Source organism: Jaculus jaculus, chromosome 2, assembly GCF_020740685.1.
Source record: "Jaculus jaculus isolate mJacJac1 chromosome 2, mJacJac1.mat.Y.cur, whole genome shotgun sequence".
In the NCBI taxonomy this organism is placed as follows: domain Eukaryota; kingdom Metazoa; phylum Chordata; class Mammalia; order Rodentia; family Dipodidae; genus Jaculus; species Jaculus jaculus.
In genome coordinates, this window is record NC_059103.1 from 20,632,769 (window position 1) to 20,651,616 (window position 18,848).

Consider the following 18,848-nt stretch of genomic DNA (forward strand, 5'->3'; position numbering starts at 1 on the left):
GTTACAAGCAGGTGTTACACATGGCTGGATGCTTGCCTCGTCACAGGCCAGAAATAATGGCACCAAATGACCATGAACTGAAACCATGAGCCAACTAAACCTTTTTCCCTTTTTTTTCTCGAGTGTTCCACACACCAACGGGACGCTGACACATTAACCTTGATGACCATGGATTGCACTGAGCACTGGCAGAATCATACGGGTTTTCTTCTTCCTTCTCTCTCTGTCATCAGCCACTGCAAACGAACTCCAGAAGTGTGCACCCCCTTGTGCATTTGGCTGACCTAGGTCCTGGGGAATCGAGCCTCGAACTGGGGTCCTTAGGCTTCACAGGCAAGCACTTAACCACTAAGCCATCTCTCCAGCCCTGAAATTCACTTTTATGTTTTTTTTTTTTTTGTTTTGCTATTGCTTTTCTAGCTTCCCAAACTGGTCTAGACAATTGATTTTTTTTTCCGTTAGGAACATTGACAACTGTAAAATTCTTCTGTGTCTCGAATACTGACAGTTTCACTAAATTGAAAGTAGAGTACTCTAATCATCCTTTTCTTCAACCCATGTGTTCTTTGGATGTGGGATCATTGATTTTGTTTCTGAAACAGGGTTTCACTGTGTAGCCTAGCCTGGTCTCAAACTCATGATCCTCTTGCCTCAGCCTCCCAAGTGCTAGGACTGCAGATGTGTGCCATTGTGTGCAGCTTGACTCCAGCTATCTGGGCCCTGTGTGCGGCCTACCCTGGTGAGCATTCAGCCGTGGCTGGGTGCAGGGCTCCACACTGGTGTGATTGACAGCATCACTGTGACTGCTGTCCTTCCAGACTTGAAGTGAAACACGGCGTTCACTTAGGGAGGTCTTCTTCCCACACTCACACAGCCCTTCCCAGATGGGATGTGCATGTGCACAGACGCTGCAGGCTAGGACAGGCCTCTAGGCCTCGCAGCAAAGGCCAGCGTTGCTGGTCCACGCTACTGGAGTCCTCCTACCGCAGCCTCTTTCCTGCCCCTTTTTGATCAGCATAGAAAGCAGATGGCTACCTCTGCAGTCGGCTCTGGCTTTGTGGGGTGTGTGTTTACTAATTCAGAAAGAAAAAACATGATGGCTACTGGCCTGGAATGTTATGAGACCAGAGCGTCACAGACTATCCACTCTTCCATCCACCCAGGCATCGGTCTACTCAGTTTCCCGGCCATCCATCCACCCAGCCAATCACTTATTCATCTGCCCCTCTGTCCACCCGGCTATGGCTGCTCACTCGCCCCTCACCTGCATCCTGCTTGTGGACTCTGCTCCACCACCCATCACTCTTCCACTGTCCCTTCTGTCTTGGCATGGCCTCAACTCAACCGCTCTCCAGGGAGCCTCTCCTGTCTGTCTGTCCTGTCAGTCTCCTTACCCACCCATGTTCATGAGGGTAAGATCAGGTTTGTTGCCCGTATGTGCACTGGACACATGGAACACTTGGGAGAGTGCAGTGCGTTCCTGCCTCAGACCTACCAAGTGACAAGGAAAGTCAAAGTCAAGACTCCTGAACAGTCTCAAGGTTCTTCCCTGGCACAGGGGAGCAGTCTTGCTCAGTCCTATAGGGGGCTGGGCAGTGCTCACCAGCAGGCCAGTCTGCTCATGAGAATTTCTGGAGCTGACAAAGTGAGGCTGCCCTCAAACCAGCAAGGCTGTCTCACACAGTGGCTCTGCTCCACGCACGCTGCTTAAAGAGCCAGTTCATATATCTGAGCTGGGTCAGGCTCAGTGACCCTTTACTGGGTGGCTATTTTCTAATGACACACAGCCCTTCTGAGTCATGTAGCGTGTGCCAGGCAGATGTTCAGAACTTCCTCCCCTCAGCTGCTGCATTTGATCTAACAGTGGCATCCGGGGGGGGGGGGGCGGTATTTTCACTTCAAGGATGAGAAGCTATGTTGGCTCCCTGCAGCCTGCCAACTAGACTCAACTCGTGCAGTCTGGTTTAGCCACACTGCCTGCTCAGCACCACACTACTGTATGAAAGTACCTGCGTGCTGCAGCTGCAAACCCCAGCGCTCACGGCTTTCGTTTTCTGAGACTATGCCCAGCTGTGCTGGACAACCTGCTCCATGGACGGTTTATTTCTAAACAGCCCAGAGGCAATAAAGCGTCTGATTTGCACCTGGTGGTCTTCCCCCATTGCAGGACCCTTCGCGTCTCCGTGAAACCCATGTCCCTTTCACTGCACTGAAAGAAGGGATGGAGACACCGTAAAATCCATCGGTTAAGCAGGTGGATGATCTCTTGCCTCCCTCCATGCACACAGAGAAAACAGATGTGTAACCCTACTTAGCAAACATTCCTGTAGGAACCGACAACAAACAGTGACACCTTGTGGATAATGTCAGAAATAGCCTTTCTGGGTGGCAGTTCTATTTGGAAAGGGAGTGCTCAAGCAGGACACAGGCCAAGAAACAGTGGTGGGCACTGGAGTCAAAGGCCCCAGTGAAATATGAGAAAGAAAGCAGCTTTATTTGGGGCTGAAGAGTCTGTCCTGTAAGGAGCCTGGGTGGAGGGTCGTGCCCCAGGCCCATGGCCTGTCAGGACCATCCCGTGTCCCACTCCGCCTGGCCTGCCCCAAGGATTTCTGAGTGGTAGGGCCCATCGTAGCTGGGAAGTCAAGCGGACCATGGGCACCTATGAAACCCCGAGACTAAGAACACTCCAACATCTTGCTTTACAGGGTGTGAAGAGCTTCTCCAACAGGCCAGGTCTGCAGCCAAGAACAGGCCCATGCCCCACAGCACTGGGAGGCACTGCCACATGACACATGGGAAGAACACTGCACCCGGCAGGCCCCGTGGGAGCTCCAGGCCTCTCCAAGGGGTGGGATCTCAAGACACCTCGGTGCAGCCCACAGCAGAGCCTGGTGTGAGTGGGGGTTAGCCCAAGTGGACCAGAGAAACCCGTTGCTCAGCAGAAGCATCTTGGTTGGTGATGGGAGCCGTACAGGACAGCTGATTGCTATGCACAGAAACTGTTCCGCATGTGACTTTACAAATAAAAAAGGGTGGGATTTAAAAACATGTTAGCTAACAGCAATGCCTTTGAGGAATGGCTTACATTCATAGCTGCAATGGGATTATGTTGAGGAATGTCACTGCTCGGCCACCTGGGCTTGTGTGTGTGTGCATGTGAAGAGCTTGGTCTCGGTGCAGGGGATCATGACTGGGGTGCCCACTGGGAAGCCAAACTGCATCTGAAGAGGAGTGTGCCTGGGGCAGAGGGTCGATGTGCAGATCCGCCATCTACTGAGGAGCGGTGGCACGTGCAGGCATGGCATCTCCGGTGGCAGCATTCACTGTCCAGGCAGGAACAGTGTTCTCCGTGGGGTTCACCATCAAAGGAAAGCACCGTCCGCGCTCGGATGACAGACACTGGGCGGCGCGGCGAAGCGGTCGCTGATGTGGTAGGAAATGGCCTGCTTCAGCATGGATGCCCGCGAGGAAAGCTGGGCCCAGCCGAGTGAGCACCCGCTCCTCACACTGCCCAGCACAGGGGCGTCTCTACCCAGGCTCATGTCACTCTCAGGAGGACAGCTTGGAGTAGCTGGGAGGGGACAGCTTTCGTTTCAAGTACTTGAGCACATAGAGTGGAAGACAGCTGACTACAGTGATAGCCGACACTTTCCACAAGAAAGTCACAGTTGTGATGAAGGCAACATCTGTCAAGAGGAGATAGAGAAGAGTGAGAGCCAACTACAAGCTCCCAGCCCTCAAAGCCATGGCTGTGACAACTGCATCCCCCACCAAGGTTCCCAGAGCCATGGGCTCCAGCATGCCGTGCACATAGAAGGTCCCCTCTCAGCGTGGATGTCCTGCCTGCTCAGCGCCGGCTCCTCTCAGCACGATGAACACAGCTGAGCACAAGGAAGGGCGTGCGCACGCCAGAGCCGCCCGTACCTCTTAATAGGGAAACAGTGCTTTTGCTGGGACATGTGGGACACTGCCATGCTGCTCAGGACACCGTGTATGAACCTCTGCCATGTCTGGTCCACCCAGGCTGGTGTTCTCCCAAGGAACAGCTAACTTTGTGGGGCTCTGAGCAGTGGGAGACAGGGGGCTGCTCCTGCCTTTGGCACAGTGCTCGCCTGTGTACTCTGAAGCTGGCTGTCCCCAGGCATTCTCACAATCACAGCAGATGAACCTAGACCTACTGCCCATCCTAATGAGGCGGCACTGGCGATGGAAGGTATTCAAAGTCTTCGTGGGAGGAGGCAGGCCTGAAGGCTGATATTTGTTACAGTTTGAATATGTAAATTACGAGATCCATCAGATTGTCATCAGGAGCTGGGATTATAGGATTTGCTTACTAGGAGTTACACAGACTTTGACAAAAATAAGGGGTGTGCGGAAACCAAGTGCGCTCCATCTAGGGGATCCGAGCCCATAAAGGAAAGGCTCAGCCACAGCGGGAGAAGGCCTGCAGTGTTTCTCAGCTTCCCCAGTAGAACTTAAAAGGAAAGCCTGTGTTAGGGAGGGACAAAGAAAGCGGATCCCATACTTCCCTCACTCAGCCACACCGCACCTTGGAGCATGCTAAGACCAGAAAGGCAGTCAGGGCAAAGTGGTGAGTTAGAGGAACTTTCTTTCTTCCTTCTCTCTCTCTTTCTTAAAATCAGTTAAGCATGCTTACTGGTGCTGTTTTGCTAAATGTCTATACTCTTGAAGGGAATAATAACTTCACCTACCTAAGAAAGCGCCAAGAGATACTCTGCCTATACCTGTGCCAAGAGAAAACAGGATAAAGAAGATGAAGGATAGAGTCAAGGAGGCATCGGGACATTACAAGTGGTTAGCTACTGATTAAAGAAACACATTAAAAAGCAATAAGAATGTCAGCGTGAAGTGCACTTGTGCCTGTGGTTTTAACCCTTTCATTTCACTGCCTGCTACCATAAATTCTTTTGAACTGAACTGCAATATGTGATTGCAACTTGGAAGCACATGCACAGACTCCAGGCTAGTCTTTGAGATCGTCCACCTCAGAATGTCACTGTGCCTGAGCACCCACTGGGCTTTGCACACTTGTTCACATGTACGAGACCCACACTGAGCACTGCCTGACCTGGCCGCAGACAGCATGAGCGGCAGTCTGCAGAGGGGAGCAAGGAGCTCTGGTGACAGTCCTGCCCATGGTCCCATGACAGGCTGTTTTCTGTCACTAGGAAACTCCTGCCCGTAAAGGCCACTGTGTGTCTGCTCATTGCAGCACTGTTTGGGGAATGGCAGTTAATTTTTCTAATCAGTATGTTGCTTTGTGTTCTGTGTAAAATGTTGGCGATGGAAGCATGCTGCTATAAAAGCAAGCCAGCCTTCCTCCATGCTAAGCACACAGTTCATGACCACGTGGAAGAGGACAGTAACACAATCTCCAAGGACAAAAAGTGGAGACAGTCTAGCTGGAGTCTTAACTCTTACATGCCAGATGTTTACTTGTGGTGAGTGTTTCTTTTACTGCAAAATGTGCTCTGTATTTCCCCAAAGTCTGAAGAGTGATGTCTTGCACTGACTGCTCACAGACTGTGGCTTTGAGCCTGGAGCCAGAATGGCTTGGTGCTCTTCAGTGTTGGCCCCCACACATATCATCCCAAAGTCACAGTGTCTCCATTTGCAGTGCAGGGACAGCGATGCGATCCACTTGTGGACAGCTGCCCAGGATGGTACCTGTTGCTGCTGTCAGAGGTATGGACACATCAGGGACACGTGCAGCCTTCCTTCTTGGTCCAGGAATTGCACTGCTTGCATTCAAATGATTGTGACTCTGTCCTAATGTGCCCAGAGCATGCAGGGTCCGTCACCCCACCCTTCTGCTTTGGTTGAGGAGATGGGACTTGGCCATGCTCTGGGGGTCGAGTGAGGTCTGGCACATGCATAGTCTTCTTTTCTCTGCCCAGATTTTATAAACCCCAGGAAAGAATCTGACTTGGTGCTCTTAGCCACACTGACCAAGGTGAAGTGACATAGGACTCTAACTTTGAAGCTAGTGACAGCAGCCTTTGGCTGAAGAAGGATTGCCGAGATGGAATGGGCAAGGGTGGGCCAGTTCTGAGGGACACAGGAAGTGCTGGCGTGGGAGAGGACAGTCCTGCAGCTGTACGTGGGAACCCTGAAGAAGCTAGCACCAGGATGACTTCCAGTGTCGGCGCTGCAGCGAGGAGGCGGGCCTCCTGTGGATGTGCCAAGCCGTCTTCTGGAAGAACCTAACTGCGCTGTAAAGCAAGCCCAGCTCACGTGAAAATGTGGAGTGCAAGTTCCCCTGACTTGCTCTCTCTCAATCTGCTGAGAAGTGACAAGGCAGGTGGGGTGAGGGTGACGGTGACTGGAACGGTCAATCACTGAGCAGGTGGCTTCCTAGCACATCTCACCTAGTGCTTTGTGCTCCCAGGGAGCTGGGCTTGGGACATCAAACCACAGCGCACGGGACTGGGACAAGGGATGCACTGGAAGCAACAGGGAGCTAGACTCTCCCGGGAGTGGGGGTGAAGATGCTGCCATCATGTGACAAGATGCCTAGGGCCACTGCAAGGTGTCTTGTTGGGGTGCTGTGACCCCTCCAGATAGCCAAGGACAGGAGATGGAGCACAGGTGGCTCGGGAACACCCAGGCTTGTCAGAAGTGCCTGACTTGAAGCAGTTAGCTGCTTCCAGCATGAAAATACAAACAGCACAGATTTGGTGGGGAAGGTTATTTGGAAAAACACAACTTTAACGTCTTTTTATTTATTTATTTATTTTTATTTTTTCCAGGCAGGGTCTTACTGTAGTTCAGGCTGCCCCTGAACTCACAGTGATCCTGTGTTCATATTTTTTGTAAGTACTTCTATTTACTGATTTGGAAAAGATGGTAAAGACCTTAATTTTATAATTCATTGCAAGGCTTTTTTTTTTTTTTTTTTCAAAGTAAGACTTTTTACTGTAGCCCAGCTGACCTAGAATTCACTATGTATTCTCAGGATGGACTTGAACTCACATTGATTTTTATACCTTTGCCTCCTGAGTGCTGGGATTAAAGGTGTGCACCACCACACCCGGATCATTGCAAAGATTTTTATCTTTCCACAAAATAAGCTTTTGTGCTATGAAACTTCCTGTTATAGGCTTTGATTCTATCTATAATTTAAGACAGTGCCTTAAGAAATAACAATGAAGGGTTAAAAATCACTGGCAGATAATGATTCAAATGAGTTCCAAGCCACTTACCAAAATACTCGTTTAGAAAAGCTAGTGAGGCCACATAGCAGCCCAAACTGAGGAACTCTGCCACGACCATCAGCCAGTGCCACGTCCGGATGGTGAGAGCCACCATAAGCAGCTCGGTCAGGATCAGGGCTGTGAAGGAGATGGCCACGACGTGGACAAACTCTGCCTCGAAGAGCAACAGGGCCCCGTACATGAGGATGCCTCCTGCAAAAGACAGGGCAGAGGGGCCTTTCAGACCAGCTTCTTCCACAGGCTTGTACAGATGTTACCATGTGGGCCAGCAATGAACGGCAGCCATGGGTGGCTCGCCCACATCTGAGGAGAGTCTGGATCAAGACTATATCCACTCTCCACTTGGATGGACAGTCCAGTTACACCCCCGACTGTGTGTAGGAGATGGCACTGGCCTGGTCAGAAGAATCACAAACTTTTTATGTGAGCAGGAGAGCCAAACTACACTTTAGAGTGTGGTGGGATGCATTTCACAAAATCTCCCAACCTGCTAGCCCATGAAGCACATAATAATGTCTCACTTACTGAACTCCAGCATAGTAGTAACTTGGTTGTAACTGAAATTTGTCTAAAGAAAGCTATTGGTAGGATAGGAGCACAATGTAAAAAGTATGGCTAAAATTTTCTGAACTGACATTTAATTAAAAACACATCAGTTTGTAGCTTATGCATATCAGTTAATCAATCCACATTGCTGGATTATCAATTTGCAAGGTAAACAGAGCAGTGTCTCACTGTTGATGAAATTTTAAGCCTTTGGAATTGAACCTGCATGCAGAAACAATATTGTTAAGTGTGTGTGTGTGTGTGTGCACACACATGCGCACACACCTACACACCCACAACCGACACCCACCCTTTGGTCTAATAAACCCAGCAACTGTCCTACCTTGGTAAATGCTGATTAAAACCCAGATGAGGAATGTCTTGAAGGACAGGGATCTCCCCTAGGGGCAAAGAGTAGAATAGTTTAATTAGGAGAGACAATAGCATGCTTGATTGGTGTGTTCTCAAGAAGCATGGAATAAGCAGGTGTGAGGCTACCTCATATGCTAGCTTGTCCATGGTGGGACACGTCAGGTAACCCTGGCCCTGCAGAAGCTCCTGGATAGGCACCTGTACTGAATGCCTGTAGTTGGTTAGTGTCTCATGCCCACTCTTCTATCTGTGGGAGTCTGAAGCCACAGCCTATGTTCTTGGCTTTTTATTTTTATTTATTTATTTATTTATTTATTTTAATTTTTATTAACATTTTCCATGATTATAAAATATATCCCATGGTAATTCCCTCCCTCCCCACCCCCACACTTTCCCATTTGAAATTCCATTCTCCATCATATTACCTCCCCATTACAATCATTTGTTCTTGGCTTTTTAGTAATCTAGAAGTTCATGTCTGGGATCAAGACTGTGATCAAAACAATTTCATTCTACTTCTATACTTATTTGAAATAGTTCTATATTTACATTTTAGTTTCCTGAGACCAACAAAAACAAAAACAAAAACCAATCCCCAAAGTGATAGCTCTTTAGTAGGTTTGACCACCACAATTGGAGTAAACATTTCCTGTCCCTCAAATCCGTTCAGGAGAAGCTGTCACATAGGCCAGTCTGGTACAGACAATGGCTTCCTGTGCACTCGGCTTCACTTTTCAAAGTGAGCACAGGCTTTTAGGGGTGGACCAGAGACAAAGATCCTTCCCATGGTTGTCCTCGCTCTCGACTATGTTGAAGCTACTCCAATCAAAGTGTTCTCAGCCCCAGGCCCACCCACCTTGCATCAGTGCCAGAGGAGGCCTTGTAGGATGGGAGCCAAGGCAGCCAGGTGAGACAGAAACCTGTCTGTGCAGATCCCAGGGCTGACTCACGCTTTGGCAGCTCGGTTCTTTGGCACAGCCTCTCATTTTAAGAGTCTTAGGGGGACACTTGCATGCACACATGACAGGTGAGGAAGCCCAGGAGACCAGCCCTTTCCTCTAGCTCCTAGCATGGTTCCTGGCTCAGTGGTGTTTGCAATCAGAGTCCAAAGTTCTGCATGTCATCTGGGGCTCCCACCCTAGGACAGAGTTCTTCATGACAAATGTGGTGGCCAGTGTCCACAAGGAAAGATGAACCATCACAGGGGCCCAGAAGACACAGCAGGGACTCATGATGGCAATGACATGCCCAAGTCCAGACCAGATCCTTCATTGACCTGGAGGCTGTTGTGGCTTTCTGGAGATCACAAGAACGTGTGGTAAACAGGAGCTATGCTGGAGTCCTGCGTGTGCTAAGGAGTAGCAGCAGGTAGTCCTCAGTAACTCTAGCTGTGCTTTAATTACGTAAGGACCTTTCTTGCCTATGTGTGTGTCTGTGAAGATGCTGAGCCTGAGTATTAGAATCCACTGCATTTCATTAAAGGTGCTAATTAATTTTCAAAAGCAGAAAACTTTTAAGCATGAATGCAATTTAAACAGGTTCTCTTAACACCTTTTTTCCAAGTGTACTACTCTGGCCAGATAGGAGAGGATGTTTGGTTTTTGGACACAAAATTTATCTGTAATTAAGCATATGGCTAATTTTACTTAAGGACCTTAAAAGGAACTTCAACCTCTTGCTGTAAGAAATGGGCAGTTTATTCTGTAGCCAGATTTTCTGAAATGCATTCAGACAGCTTATGTGAGGAATCAATTTAAGAAGTGGAAAGTTAAGTGGGGGCCTTTGTGCCACATGTCTTGTTAAGGGCTGCAAGCACAGCAAGGTGTTTAAGGCAGCACATTGAATCTGCTTGAGGGACTGCTTCAGAATACAGATTAATAAAACCAAAAAGAACAGAATGGGCAGAAACACTACCAATAACCAATTTGAGAAAAATATTCATAAATCATTGTTGGATCTGCTTTCATCTGTGAGAGACAAAAATCCCAACATACTTGAGGTAAACATTTATTACCCCATGGAAGCAATTCACTTCCTATGGACCTCAAGCTACTCATAAAGTTACTCTGCCCAGCCTCAGAATTCTCTTGCTCAGATTGAAACTCACTCACTGGCTCACTGGTTGCATTTCTGAACCCCCGAGGACTAGAATGTAGACAGTGTGCAACCTGGCAGGTGGCTAAAAAGCCTGGGTTAATCTGTATCCAGGTTAGTGTCAGGTGCATGCTGTCATAAAAGCTATTTGGTGTTTCAAAATTTATTTATTTATTTATTTGCAAGTAGAGAGACAGACAGAGAGAATGGGCACACCAGGACCTCAAGCCATGTCAAACGAACTCCAAACGCATGTGCCCCTTGTACATCTGGCTTACATAGGTCCTGGGGAATTGAACCTGGGTCCTTTGGCTTCACAGGCAAATGCCTTAGTCACTAAGCCACCTCTCTAGTCCTATTTGGCCATTTTTAAAGCCACTTTCCTTTGAGACCACTAGGGCTAGACTTTTAGAAGCGCTGTAAGAGCTGAAGGCAGCCCCACCACAGATCCCTCACCCACCAGGTCACGTAGAGGCTGCTATGTCCATGGACATTCAGCAACGGCTGGCATTGAGAAATGAACACAGGGATCATATTGGCTACAAGAGCTGGAGATCCGCAGTTTTCCATAAATACCCTTGTTCTGTCCCTGAGTCCCAACCAGGACCCCTTGCTGCCACAATCTGTGTCCTGGTCAACTATTACTGTTACTAACATAAGACTGTAAAGGTAATCTACAAAGAGAATATTTTTTATTTCTTCCTCCTTTTTTCAAAGTCGGGTTTCGTTCTAGACCAGGCTGACTTGGACTTCACTATGCACTCTTGGGGTGGCCTCGAACTCATGGCAATCCCTCTCTCACCTCCCACATGCTAGGATTAAAGGCGTGTGCTACCATGCCTAGCTATTTCATCTTTTTAATATTCTACTGTCTTTACTTTTTGCTATTATTCATTATTTTAAAATGATATAATAGCACAATACATATTTCAAAAGTTAGTATCATTTTGAGAATGTTCTACAGGAAAGAAAAAAGAGTAGACATTTACAGGATCCTTGTGAAGGGCTATATGCTACTCTGTATGAGGCATATACACATGGAACAACCTCAAACCAGTTTGCATAAGTAGCGAGTGACATGGAAATGTGAGCTGTGAACCAAGTTCACAGAGCTGAGCCACCTCAGGGTGTGAGCTTTCTCGGCTAGTCGTTCATTGGCTCTGCTCCAAGCTCCCCAGCTTTCTGAAAGGACACAGACCGTCTGGTCAAGTGGAGACACTTTCAGGGTTAGGAGAGGCCTGCACATATCAAGTTCCTGCCTCACCGACTGAACTCCTCACGAGCACAGTTTAATAATTCAAAGAACTAGATTTCAAGAGGAACAAGAAAAGGATTTGTTATAAATACCTAAACTTCTGGGAGGAATGCAGACAATGGATCTTGAAAAAGAAGGAAAAGCTGCTGCTTTATGTGGGAAACACTCCTGCATTCATATACCATATATGTCTATCTCCAGGGGTAAAACATACTCAGTGGACAGGTCAAGAGGTAGTAGGGATGGTTTAGGCTATAGAAACAGACCAAATGAGAGGTGTTTAGACTCAGGATTGGCTAATCTCATTAAAACAGTAAAGCAGCATAGTGTCTCATGTGTTCATGATTAACCTTCATCCTTAAATTCCCAGCTGGCGGAGCCTCTGGGAAGTGGAGGTGTGTCATTAGGGGCAGGCCTTGGGTGTTACAGCCCAGCCCTTCTTACCAGTGCTAGTGAGCTCCCCCTCCTGTGCTGTCAAGGTGTGATGCCTGCCTGTCTGCTCTTGCCATGCTTTCTCTATCATGATAAAAACTGACCCTTGAACTTGTAAACTGAAATAAACCCTTTCCTTTCCTAAGTGCTTCTGGAAAGGTATTTGGTCCCAGCAACAAGAAGGAACTGCTATAGGCAGTCTGAAATGTGTCCATGTTTATACTATTTGATTAAAATTACTATTTATCAAGTGCATACAAAAAAGACCCGCAAAAACCAGACCTGGCATGGTGGTGCCCCTTTAGTCCTAGTGCTCAGGAGGCATGAGGTAGGAGGGTCGCTCTGAGTTTGAGGCCATCCTAAGGCTACAGAGCAAGTTTCAGGTCAGCTTGGGCTTAAGTGAGACCCTACCTCAAAAAAAACAAACAAACTAGTAAACAAAACAAAACAACAACAACAAACTCCCTCCAACAAAACAGACTATTTTGTTGCAAAGTGCAGAATCTCCCTTGGTTCCTGTGACTCATAATATGCTAAATGGTCAGTGGACAACTACCAGTGTCATCACTAGGGACATGACCTGTAGCATCCTAACTCCACTGGGATGCCTAGGTTAAGGGGAGGGAGAATTCTGCCACAAGCTGGTCCCACTTTTCATTTGTGCTGCAGCATTAAGCAAACATTTGCCGAGTATCTGGAGATGAGGAATTGCATGAGCTATTAAAACTATAATTATTCACAATCACTACCTATAGGTTTTGGATCTCTGACCCTATTATGATCTTATCACAATGGTCTCATTATTTTAGGGTTTTATGCTCAAAGTATTTCTTCTGGCTATAATATGTGTGATTTGGAATCATCTTTCCAGTAGCTACCAATGGCACCATCATCATGGTAACAACACTCAATGCTTGTAACTGTTTTATGCTGCACTCGTGAACTAGGGTTATTTATCCGCATTATAGAATTAGATTCATACTTTGAATTCCTCTTTCAAGGCTTTAAATTTTTGTTCTTATTAAATTTTTAATTTGGTACTTACATTAACACTAGTAAACCCATAGGTAACTGACAGAGCACAGATGCTGTGGCTCTGAGGGAAGGCAGCCATGCCACGACATCAGTGTCTTTCCTGACAAGCAGGTTCACAAGGTAAAGTCCTCTCCCCGGCCACTGCTGTGAGAACAATGAAAAGCTGGCCCAACCCCAACCTGCTACCTGGGACCCAAGTCTGAATGGACAAGTAAGACCAGCCTCTGTTGCTAGGGACCCAGAGGCCCCTGAATTCTGGCAGTGGTTCCTATCTAATGCCAACCACCATCCGGTGCATCCTTGGCTTCCAGCATGTATGCTAGGTCACATGGCATAGAATTTTCCCACTCCCCTAAAACACATAAATAAGGACACTTAACTTTGTTTCTCAGAACTAAAGCCTTTCTTTAGCTTTGGAAACCCATCATTCTCTTTCATAGTATAACTTTCCTATAAACCTTTCCTCTTAAAAAATTATTTTCAGTGTCTCTCTACTGAACCTGGTACAGTTTAAAAAAAAAAAAAAACAAAACTCTTATAGTAATATGGCTCAACCAGCATCTACTTCTCCTGTCACTCAGCAGTCAGCTGGCCTGTTAGTGAGGGTGAGGGTCTGTCAGTTAGGGGTCAGCTAGACTGTGGCATGGTTGGGGTCAGGGTCAGGTGATCTTGAGTCTCATCTGTTGGTTAGTAGGGGTCATTTGGACTACAGTCTAGTCTGTTAGTTATGGATCAGTTGGGCTATACCCAAGTTTGCTAGGGGTCAGCCGAACTTCATTCTAGTTTGTTACCAGTCACCTGGGCTATAGTCTGTTAGTGTTTGGTTGGTTTAGTGTCTAATATCTTGAATACCTTATTGAATTATTTCCCCCCCCCTCTGTTACATTGCTATTGCTTTTAAAAATCTGAGTTGATAATGTCAAGTTATCAACTGTACACCTCTTCAATTGAGCATTTTGTTCTCTGTGCTGGATCAGGCAAAGTTAGCCATGTGGAAAATTCCGAAGGGACCATATTTATTCTGTGTCCTTACAGCCTCTATCTTTAAACATGGGCTTTCACATAAATAAACTGCCAATTTCACTACTCTCTCAAAACATTTTACTTATAAGCACAAAGTTTCAAGCAGAGCAGTGTCTCTGCACGCTGTTGGCTTACCAGGCTTTTCTCTGTAGCATCACTGCAGGACAGCATACATATATCTTGGCTAAGTTCATAAAATTTCCACCAATGGTTCAGAACAGTCTAAAACGTTTAAACTTTATGTGTGGCATGAGATCTATCACAGACACTTGAGAATATTTTTTTCTTTTTTAGTTTGGGAAATTTCCCTCAAATTCAAACAATGCTTCAAAGTGTACATGTTTTCTGTCACTGGACAAAACGCAGCCAGGGAGCCATACCTTGGTGAGGTCCTTGTATAACTCTGGGTAGAGAATCGCCATTTCTGGCTTCACATCTTGGTCTAGTACTAACGAGAACACTGGGAACATGGTGTAGATAGTTGCATACCTTGGAAACCAAGAAGACTGAGTTATGTTTATAGTAAATGCCTATGACCACACTTTTAGAAGAGATAGATCAATGTTTCAAAAAACAGAACCCAACAAAATCACATAAAAATAACATAAAAATTCCAAGTTGGCAACCAAGTGAGATTATTCCTGAAACTGGAATTTGAGCTCACAGGACATTCTAAAAGCCATAAGTGCTTAGAGGGAGAGGCATCCATTTGAAAACGGAGTGATTTTTTAAAAAATCTGTTTATTTATTAATTATTGTATCAGGGATAGAAAAACTGTCATGCCAGGGCCACTAGGTACTCAAACTCCAGATGCGTGTGCCATCTTACGTGCATGTACAACCTTGCATGCTTGCCTCACCTTCTGTGGCTAGCTTATGTGGGACCTGGAGAGTCAAACATGAGTCCTTAGGCTTCGCAGGCAAGCACCTTAACCGCTAAGCCATCACTCCAGCCCCAAAGCAGAGATTTATTTTTAAATGTTGAAACCACTGTAGGCTCACATATAGTTGTCAGTCTCACAGAACGTTATGAGCACCCTTTACTCCAGTATCCCCAAAAGTCATACCTGCAAACTGTAAGCCATCCTCCTTAGGAGGATGTGACAGGACAGTCCTGAGTAGCACAGAACACTGAGCTTACCAACCTTGCTCTGCTGCCCTCCACATCTATGCCCATGTTACCAGCTGTGATTACCCCTCTATGCCTTGTGCCACCAACTTCTACCATTTATCACTTTAGAGCTACTGTGTGAATGAAGCTAGGTAACAGGCAACCTTGGGGATGGCTTTCTGGACTCCGACTTTCTTATTACTGACAGCATCTTGTAGTAGATGAGTCACACTTGTGAATTACTTGTTCATTTACATGAGTATACCTTGTTATTCCTAGATTTGAGGTATCATAAATAAAACTTCCATGAACGTTCACTGCCCCTGTGGTGGTTTGATTCAGGTGTCCCCCATAAACTTAGGTGTTCTGAATGCTAGGTTCCCAGCTGATGGGGATTTGGGAATTAACACCCCCCTCCAGGCAGTGTATTGCTGGGGTCATGCTTATGGGTGTTATAGCCAGTTTCCCTTGCCAATGTTTGGCACACTCTCCTGTTGCTATTGTCCACCTTATGTTGGCCAGGGGGTGTCCTCCCTCTGCTCATGCCATTGTTCTCCCTGCCATCATGGAGCTTCCTTTCGAACCTGTGAGCCAAAATAAACCTCTTTTGCCCGCAAGCTGCTCTTGGTTGGGTGATTTCTACCAGCAATGCGAACCTGAAAGCAACAGTAAAGTGGTACCGAGGAGTGGGGTTGCTGCTAGACACCTGACTGTGTAGCTTTGGCCTTTTGGAGCTGATTTTTAAGAGGAATGTGGAAGGATTTGAAACCTTGGCCTAAGAGCTGCCTTGCAGTGCTGTAAGTACAACTTGATGGACTATTTTGGACAGAGCTGAAAGATCCGAAGGCAGTAAGAACTATGCACTGTGAGATTTGGCTTATGAGGGTGAGAAAGAGCTTTGCCTGGACTGGGCTAGCAGTTTGTGTGGGAAGCTTGCTGTTATGCCTGGGTCCTGAGAAGTTGTGCGTTGCTTTGCGTGCAAATGAACTAGTGTTAGCAGAGGGATATGGTACAGAAAAAAATGAAATCTTTGGGCCTAAACTGCTGGCCACTCACCTGCAAATTGTTTGAGAGATTATGACCACTGAGATTGGGCAAGCTAACCTGCACTGGGGTGAATACAGACTATTCTGAAGGGGTCTGGGAGCCCAAGGAGTGTCCTGTTCTTCAAAATTTGCTTTATTTCCCCCCACCCCTGGATTAACAAATTGGCACCCTACCTGGTGTTGTGGAGTGTAAGAAATGCAGGAAAGAGAGGGTCATTGAGTTTGCAACACAGTCTTGTGTTTTGGAAATGGCTATGGGCAGTGTGAAGTAGGTTTGCTGGATGACTGCATGGAGACCCCATGGGGTCATGAGGATGAATGGTGGATTGCAGTGGAGACCCAGTGGAGATGCTGGGACCATAAAATGGCTGCTAAGGAAAGCTGCCAGCCCGGATAAAGTTTTCCAGGACTGTGAGTAGCCTAGCTGGAGGGGTGGAATTGGAATACCAGAGACTTGTTGTTGATTAGAATTATCAGATTTGGAGACTTGTCACTGGCTAGAGTTGTTGGACTTGGAGCTACAGAGTTTGGTGTTTGCCCTGTTTAAGTCATGCATTGCTTGAATTTTTCTTTGATATGCCCAATGCCATCTTTTGCAGTGTGAATGTTTATTCTGTGCCATTACAGGTGGTTTTTTTTTTTTTTTTTGGTATTATGGCTCAGTTAAAAGAGCTTGGACTATGGGGATGTATGAACATCATTAGAATTGATAAAAACTATGGGGACTTTTAAAGTTGGATGAATGCACTGCATTTTACATCATGGATGGTTATCAGTTTATGGAGGCCAGGGGTGGAATGTGGCGGTTTGATTCGGGTGTCCCCCATAAACATAGGTGTTCTGAATGCTAGGTTCCTAGCTGATGGAGAGTTGGGAATTAACACCCCCAGGAGGTGGTGTATTGCTGGGGGCAGGCTTATGGGTGTTACAGCCAGTTTCCCCTTCCCAGTGTTTGGCACACTCTCCTGTGTTGCTATTGACCACTAAACTGTGGGCCAGAGGGTGATGCCCACCCTCTGCTCATGCCATTGGTTTCCTGTACCATGGTGGAGCTCCCTCTCGAGCCCGTAAGCCATAATAAACCTTTTTCCCACAAGCTGCTCTTGGCTGGGTGATTTCTACCAGCAATGCAAACCTGACTGCAACAGGCCCCTACATGTTTTGGTGACAGTGTCTTGTTCTTCTCCAAGGCAGGCCTGGAACTTAATATGTAGCCCAGACTGGTCTCAAGTTGTGGCAACCCTCTTACCTCAGTCTACTAAGTACTGGGCTTAAGGCGTGCAACTCCATGACAGCCCATGGACAATTGTCACACGGTAGAAGAGTGTCTATTTTAGCCACTTCTTTCAAATGCCTATGCTCTATTGCAATCTGTGCTAAGAACCTGACATGGCCACTCCACATAATGCTACCCGAAAGGTCATATTCTAACTTCCTGCTGGATGAGGAGACAGGCTCAGGAGACCATATACATTTCCTAGTGCTATAGCCAGTGACTGCAGAGGGCAATCTGCACAGCCAACCCTGAGATGTGAGACCCTCTTTTCCTTAATTATTCTATACTGTGGTCAGTAGCATAACAGCTCCCCAGAGGTCCACATTCTCCTTGCCACCATCAGTGAATATGGCACTTCACGTGATTAAGCACCTGGATTCTCTGGACGAGGCTGGCTATGCTGTGGGGAGTGGGCAATGCTGCTGTGGTGGAATGGCACAGACAAGCTTCTGTTATGACAACAGAGGGTGAGGTACCTTCAAGGATGCAGGAGCCCCAGCTAGGCTGGGTGGCATCCTTCACTGATTCTTACTTGGGAAGTAGGTAATTTCCAGGGACCTCATGGTTAATGAGGAGCACTACTTCCCAGTATTGGCCAAAATTATTAGGAATTCTTGGAATCCTGAGAGCTATCAGGTGAGAAGGAATTTACAATAAACTATGTCAACTTGCAGGTGAGAGAACCTGCCTTGTCTGTCCTCTGCTGGCCAGGAAGGAAGATGAACACTACGGAGAAAGGTGCTGATGAGACTGAAGCCAGTCACCGCACTCCACCCTGGGCTTCTTTGCTCACGACTGTGGTCCTGAACCTTCTGAAGCCCTCTGGCTGTTCTCATATGCAGAACTGGTACACGGACAGACTGGTGCTAGGACAATTCCCACAACACCAAAGCTAGCAGTTATTTTTCTCAGCCCCTAGTCACAGACGGAGCTCTGGTTGAGATGTGCAAACCTGGCAGGGCACAGATGGAGAGTGACAGAGGATGGCTTTTACATAGTTGTCACACAATAACAGCACAGTGATTTTATCTTAGCCATGGCTGTACAGGATGAGAAGAACTCCAATGTATTTACTTCGGAGAGAATCCCTCTTCTGCAGACTTGGTGGGGAAGATTTTCTTAGACTTAGTCACTTTTGTCCAAGGTCTCCGAGTGGCTGGCTGAATGTGAGGCTTCACTGCTGACAGGGACAGGCACAGTGTCCCTCAAAGCTAAGAGGACATCTCAGTTCTATCTTTCGTTTTCTGGTTGGTTGCTGGTTGCCTCTCACGAAGCTGTGTCCCTACCAGTACACTGGGACAGGGCAGGCTCAGGAGGCGCAGCTGTGGCCTGCCTGGCTCAACCCCTGCTGATGGCAGCATTGGCATATGCCCGCCCCTTGGTTCTGCCCCTCTCATTATGTTACAGGGTCCTTTTATAAAAC

At 47.1% G+C, this 18,848-nt stretch overlaps 1 protein-coding gene across 2 annotated transcripts in view; it reads right to left on the reverse strand.

Annotated features, from left to right (window-relative positions):
- Positions 1-2,473: 2,473 nt before the first annotated feature.
- Positions 2,474-18,848, reverse strand: part of Atp9b (ATPase phospholipid transporting 9B (putative)) — a 226,118-nt gene continuing 209,743 nt past the window's right edge. Inside the window, exons 26-30 of one of the 2 annotated variants that reach the window (XM_004662636.2) lie at positions 14,373-14,481; positions 8,125-8,182; positions 7,224-7,427; positions 4,713-4,745; positions 2,474-3,686 (exon numbers count right to left, since the gene is read on the reverse strand). In XM_004662636.2, the coding sequence (XP_004662693.1) occupies positions 3,550-3,686; positions 4,713-4,745; positions 7,224-7,427; positions 8,125-8,182; positions 14,373-14,481 (541 nt within the window). In that variant the 3' untranslated portion in view covers positions 2,474-3,549. The remainder of the gene's footprint in view (positions 3,687-4,712; positions 4,746-7,223; positions 7,428-8,124; positions 8,183-14,372; positions 14,482-18,848) is intronic. The other variant, XM_004662637.2, reaches the window with a different exon arrangement.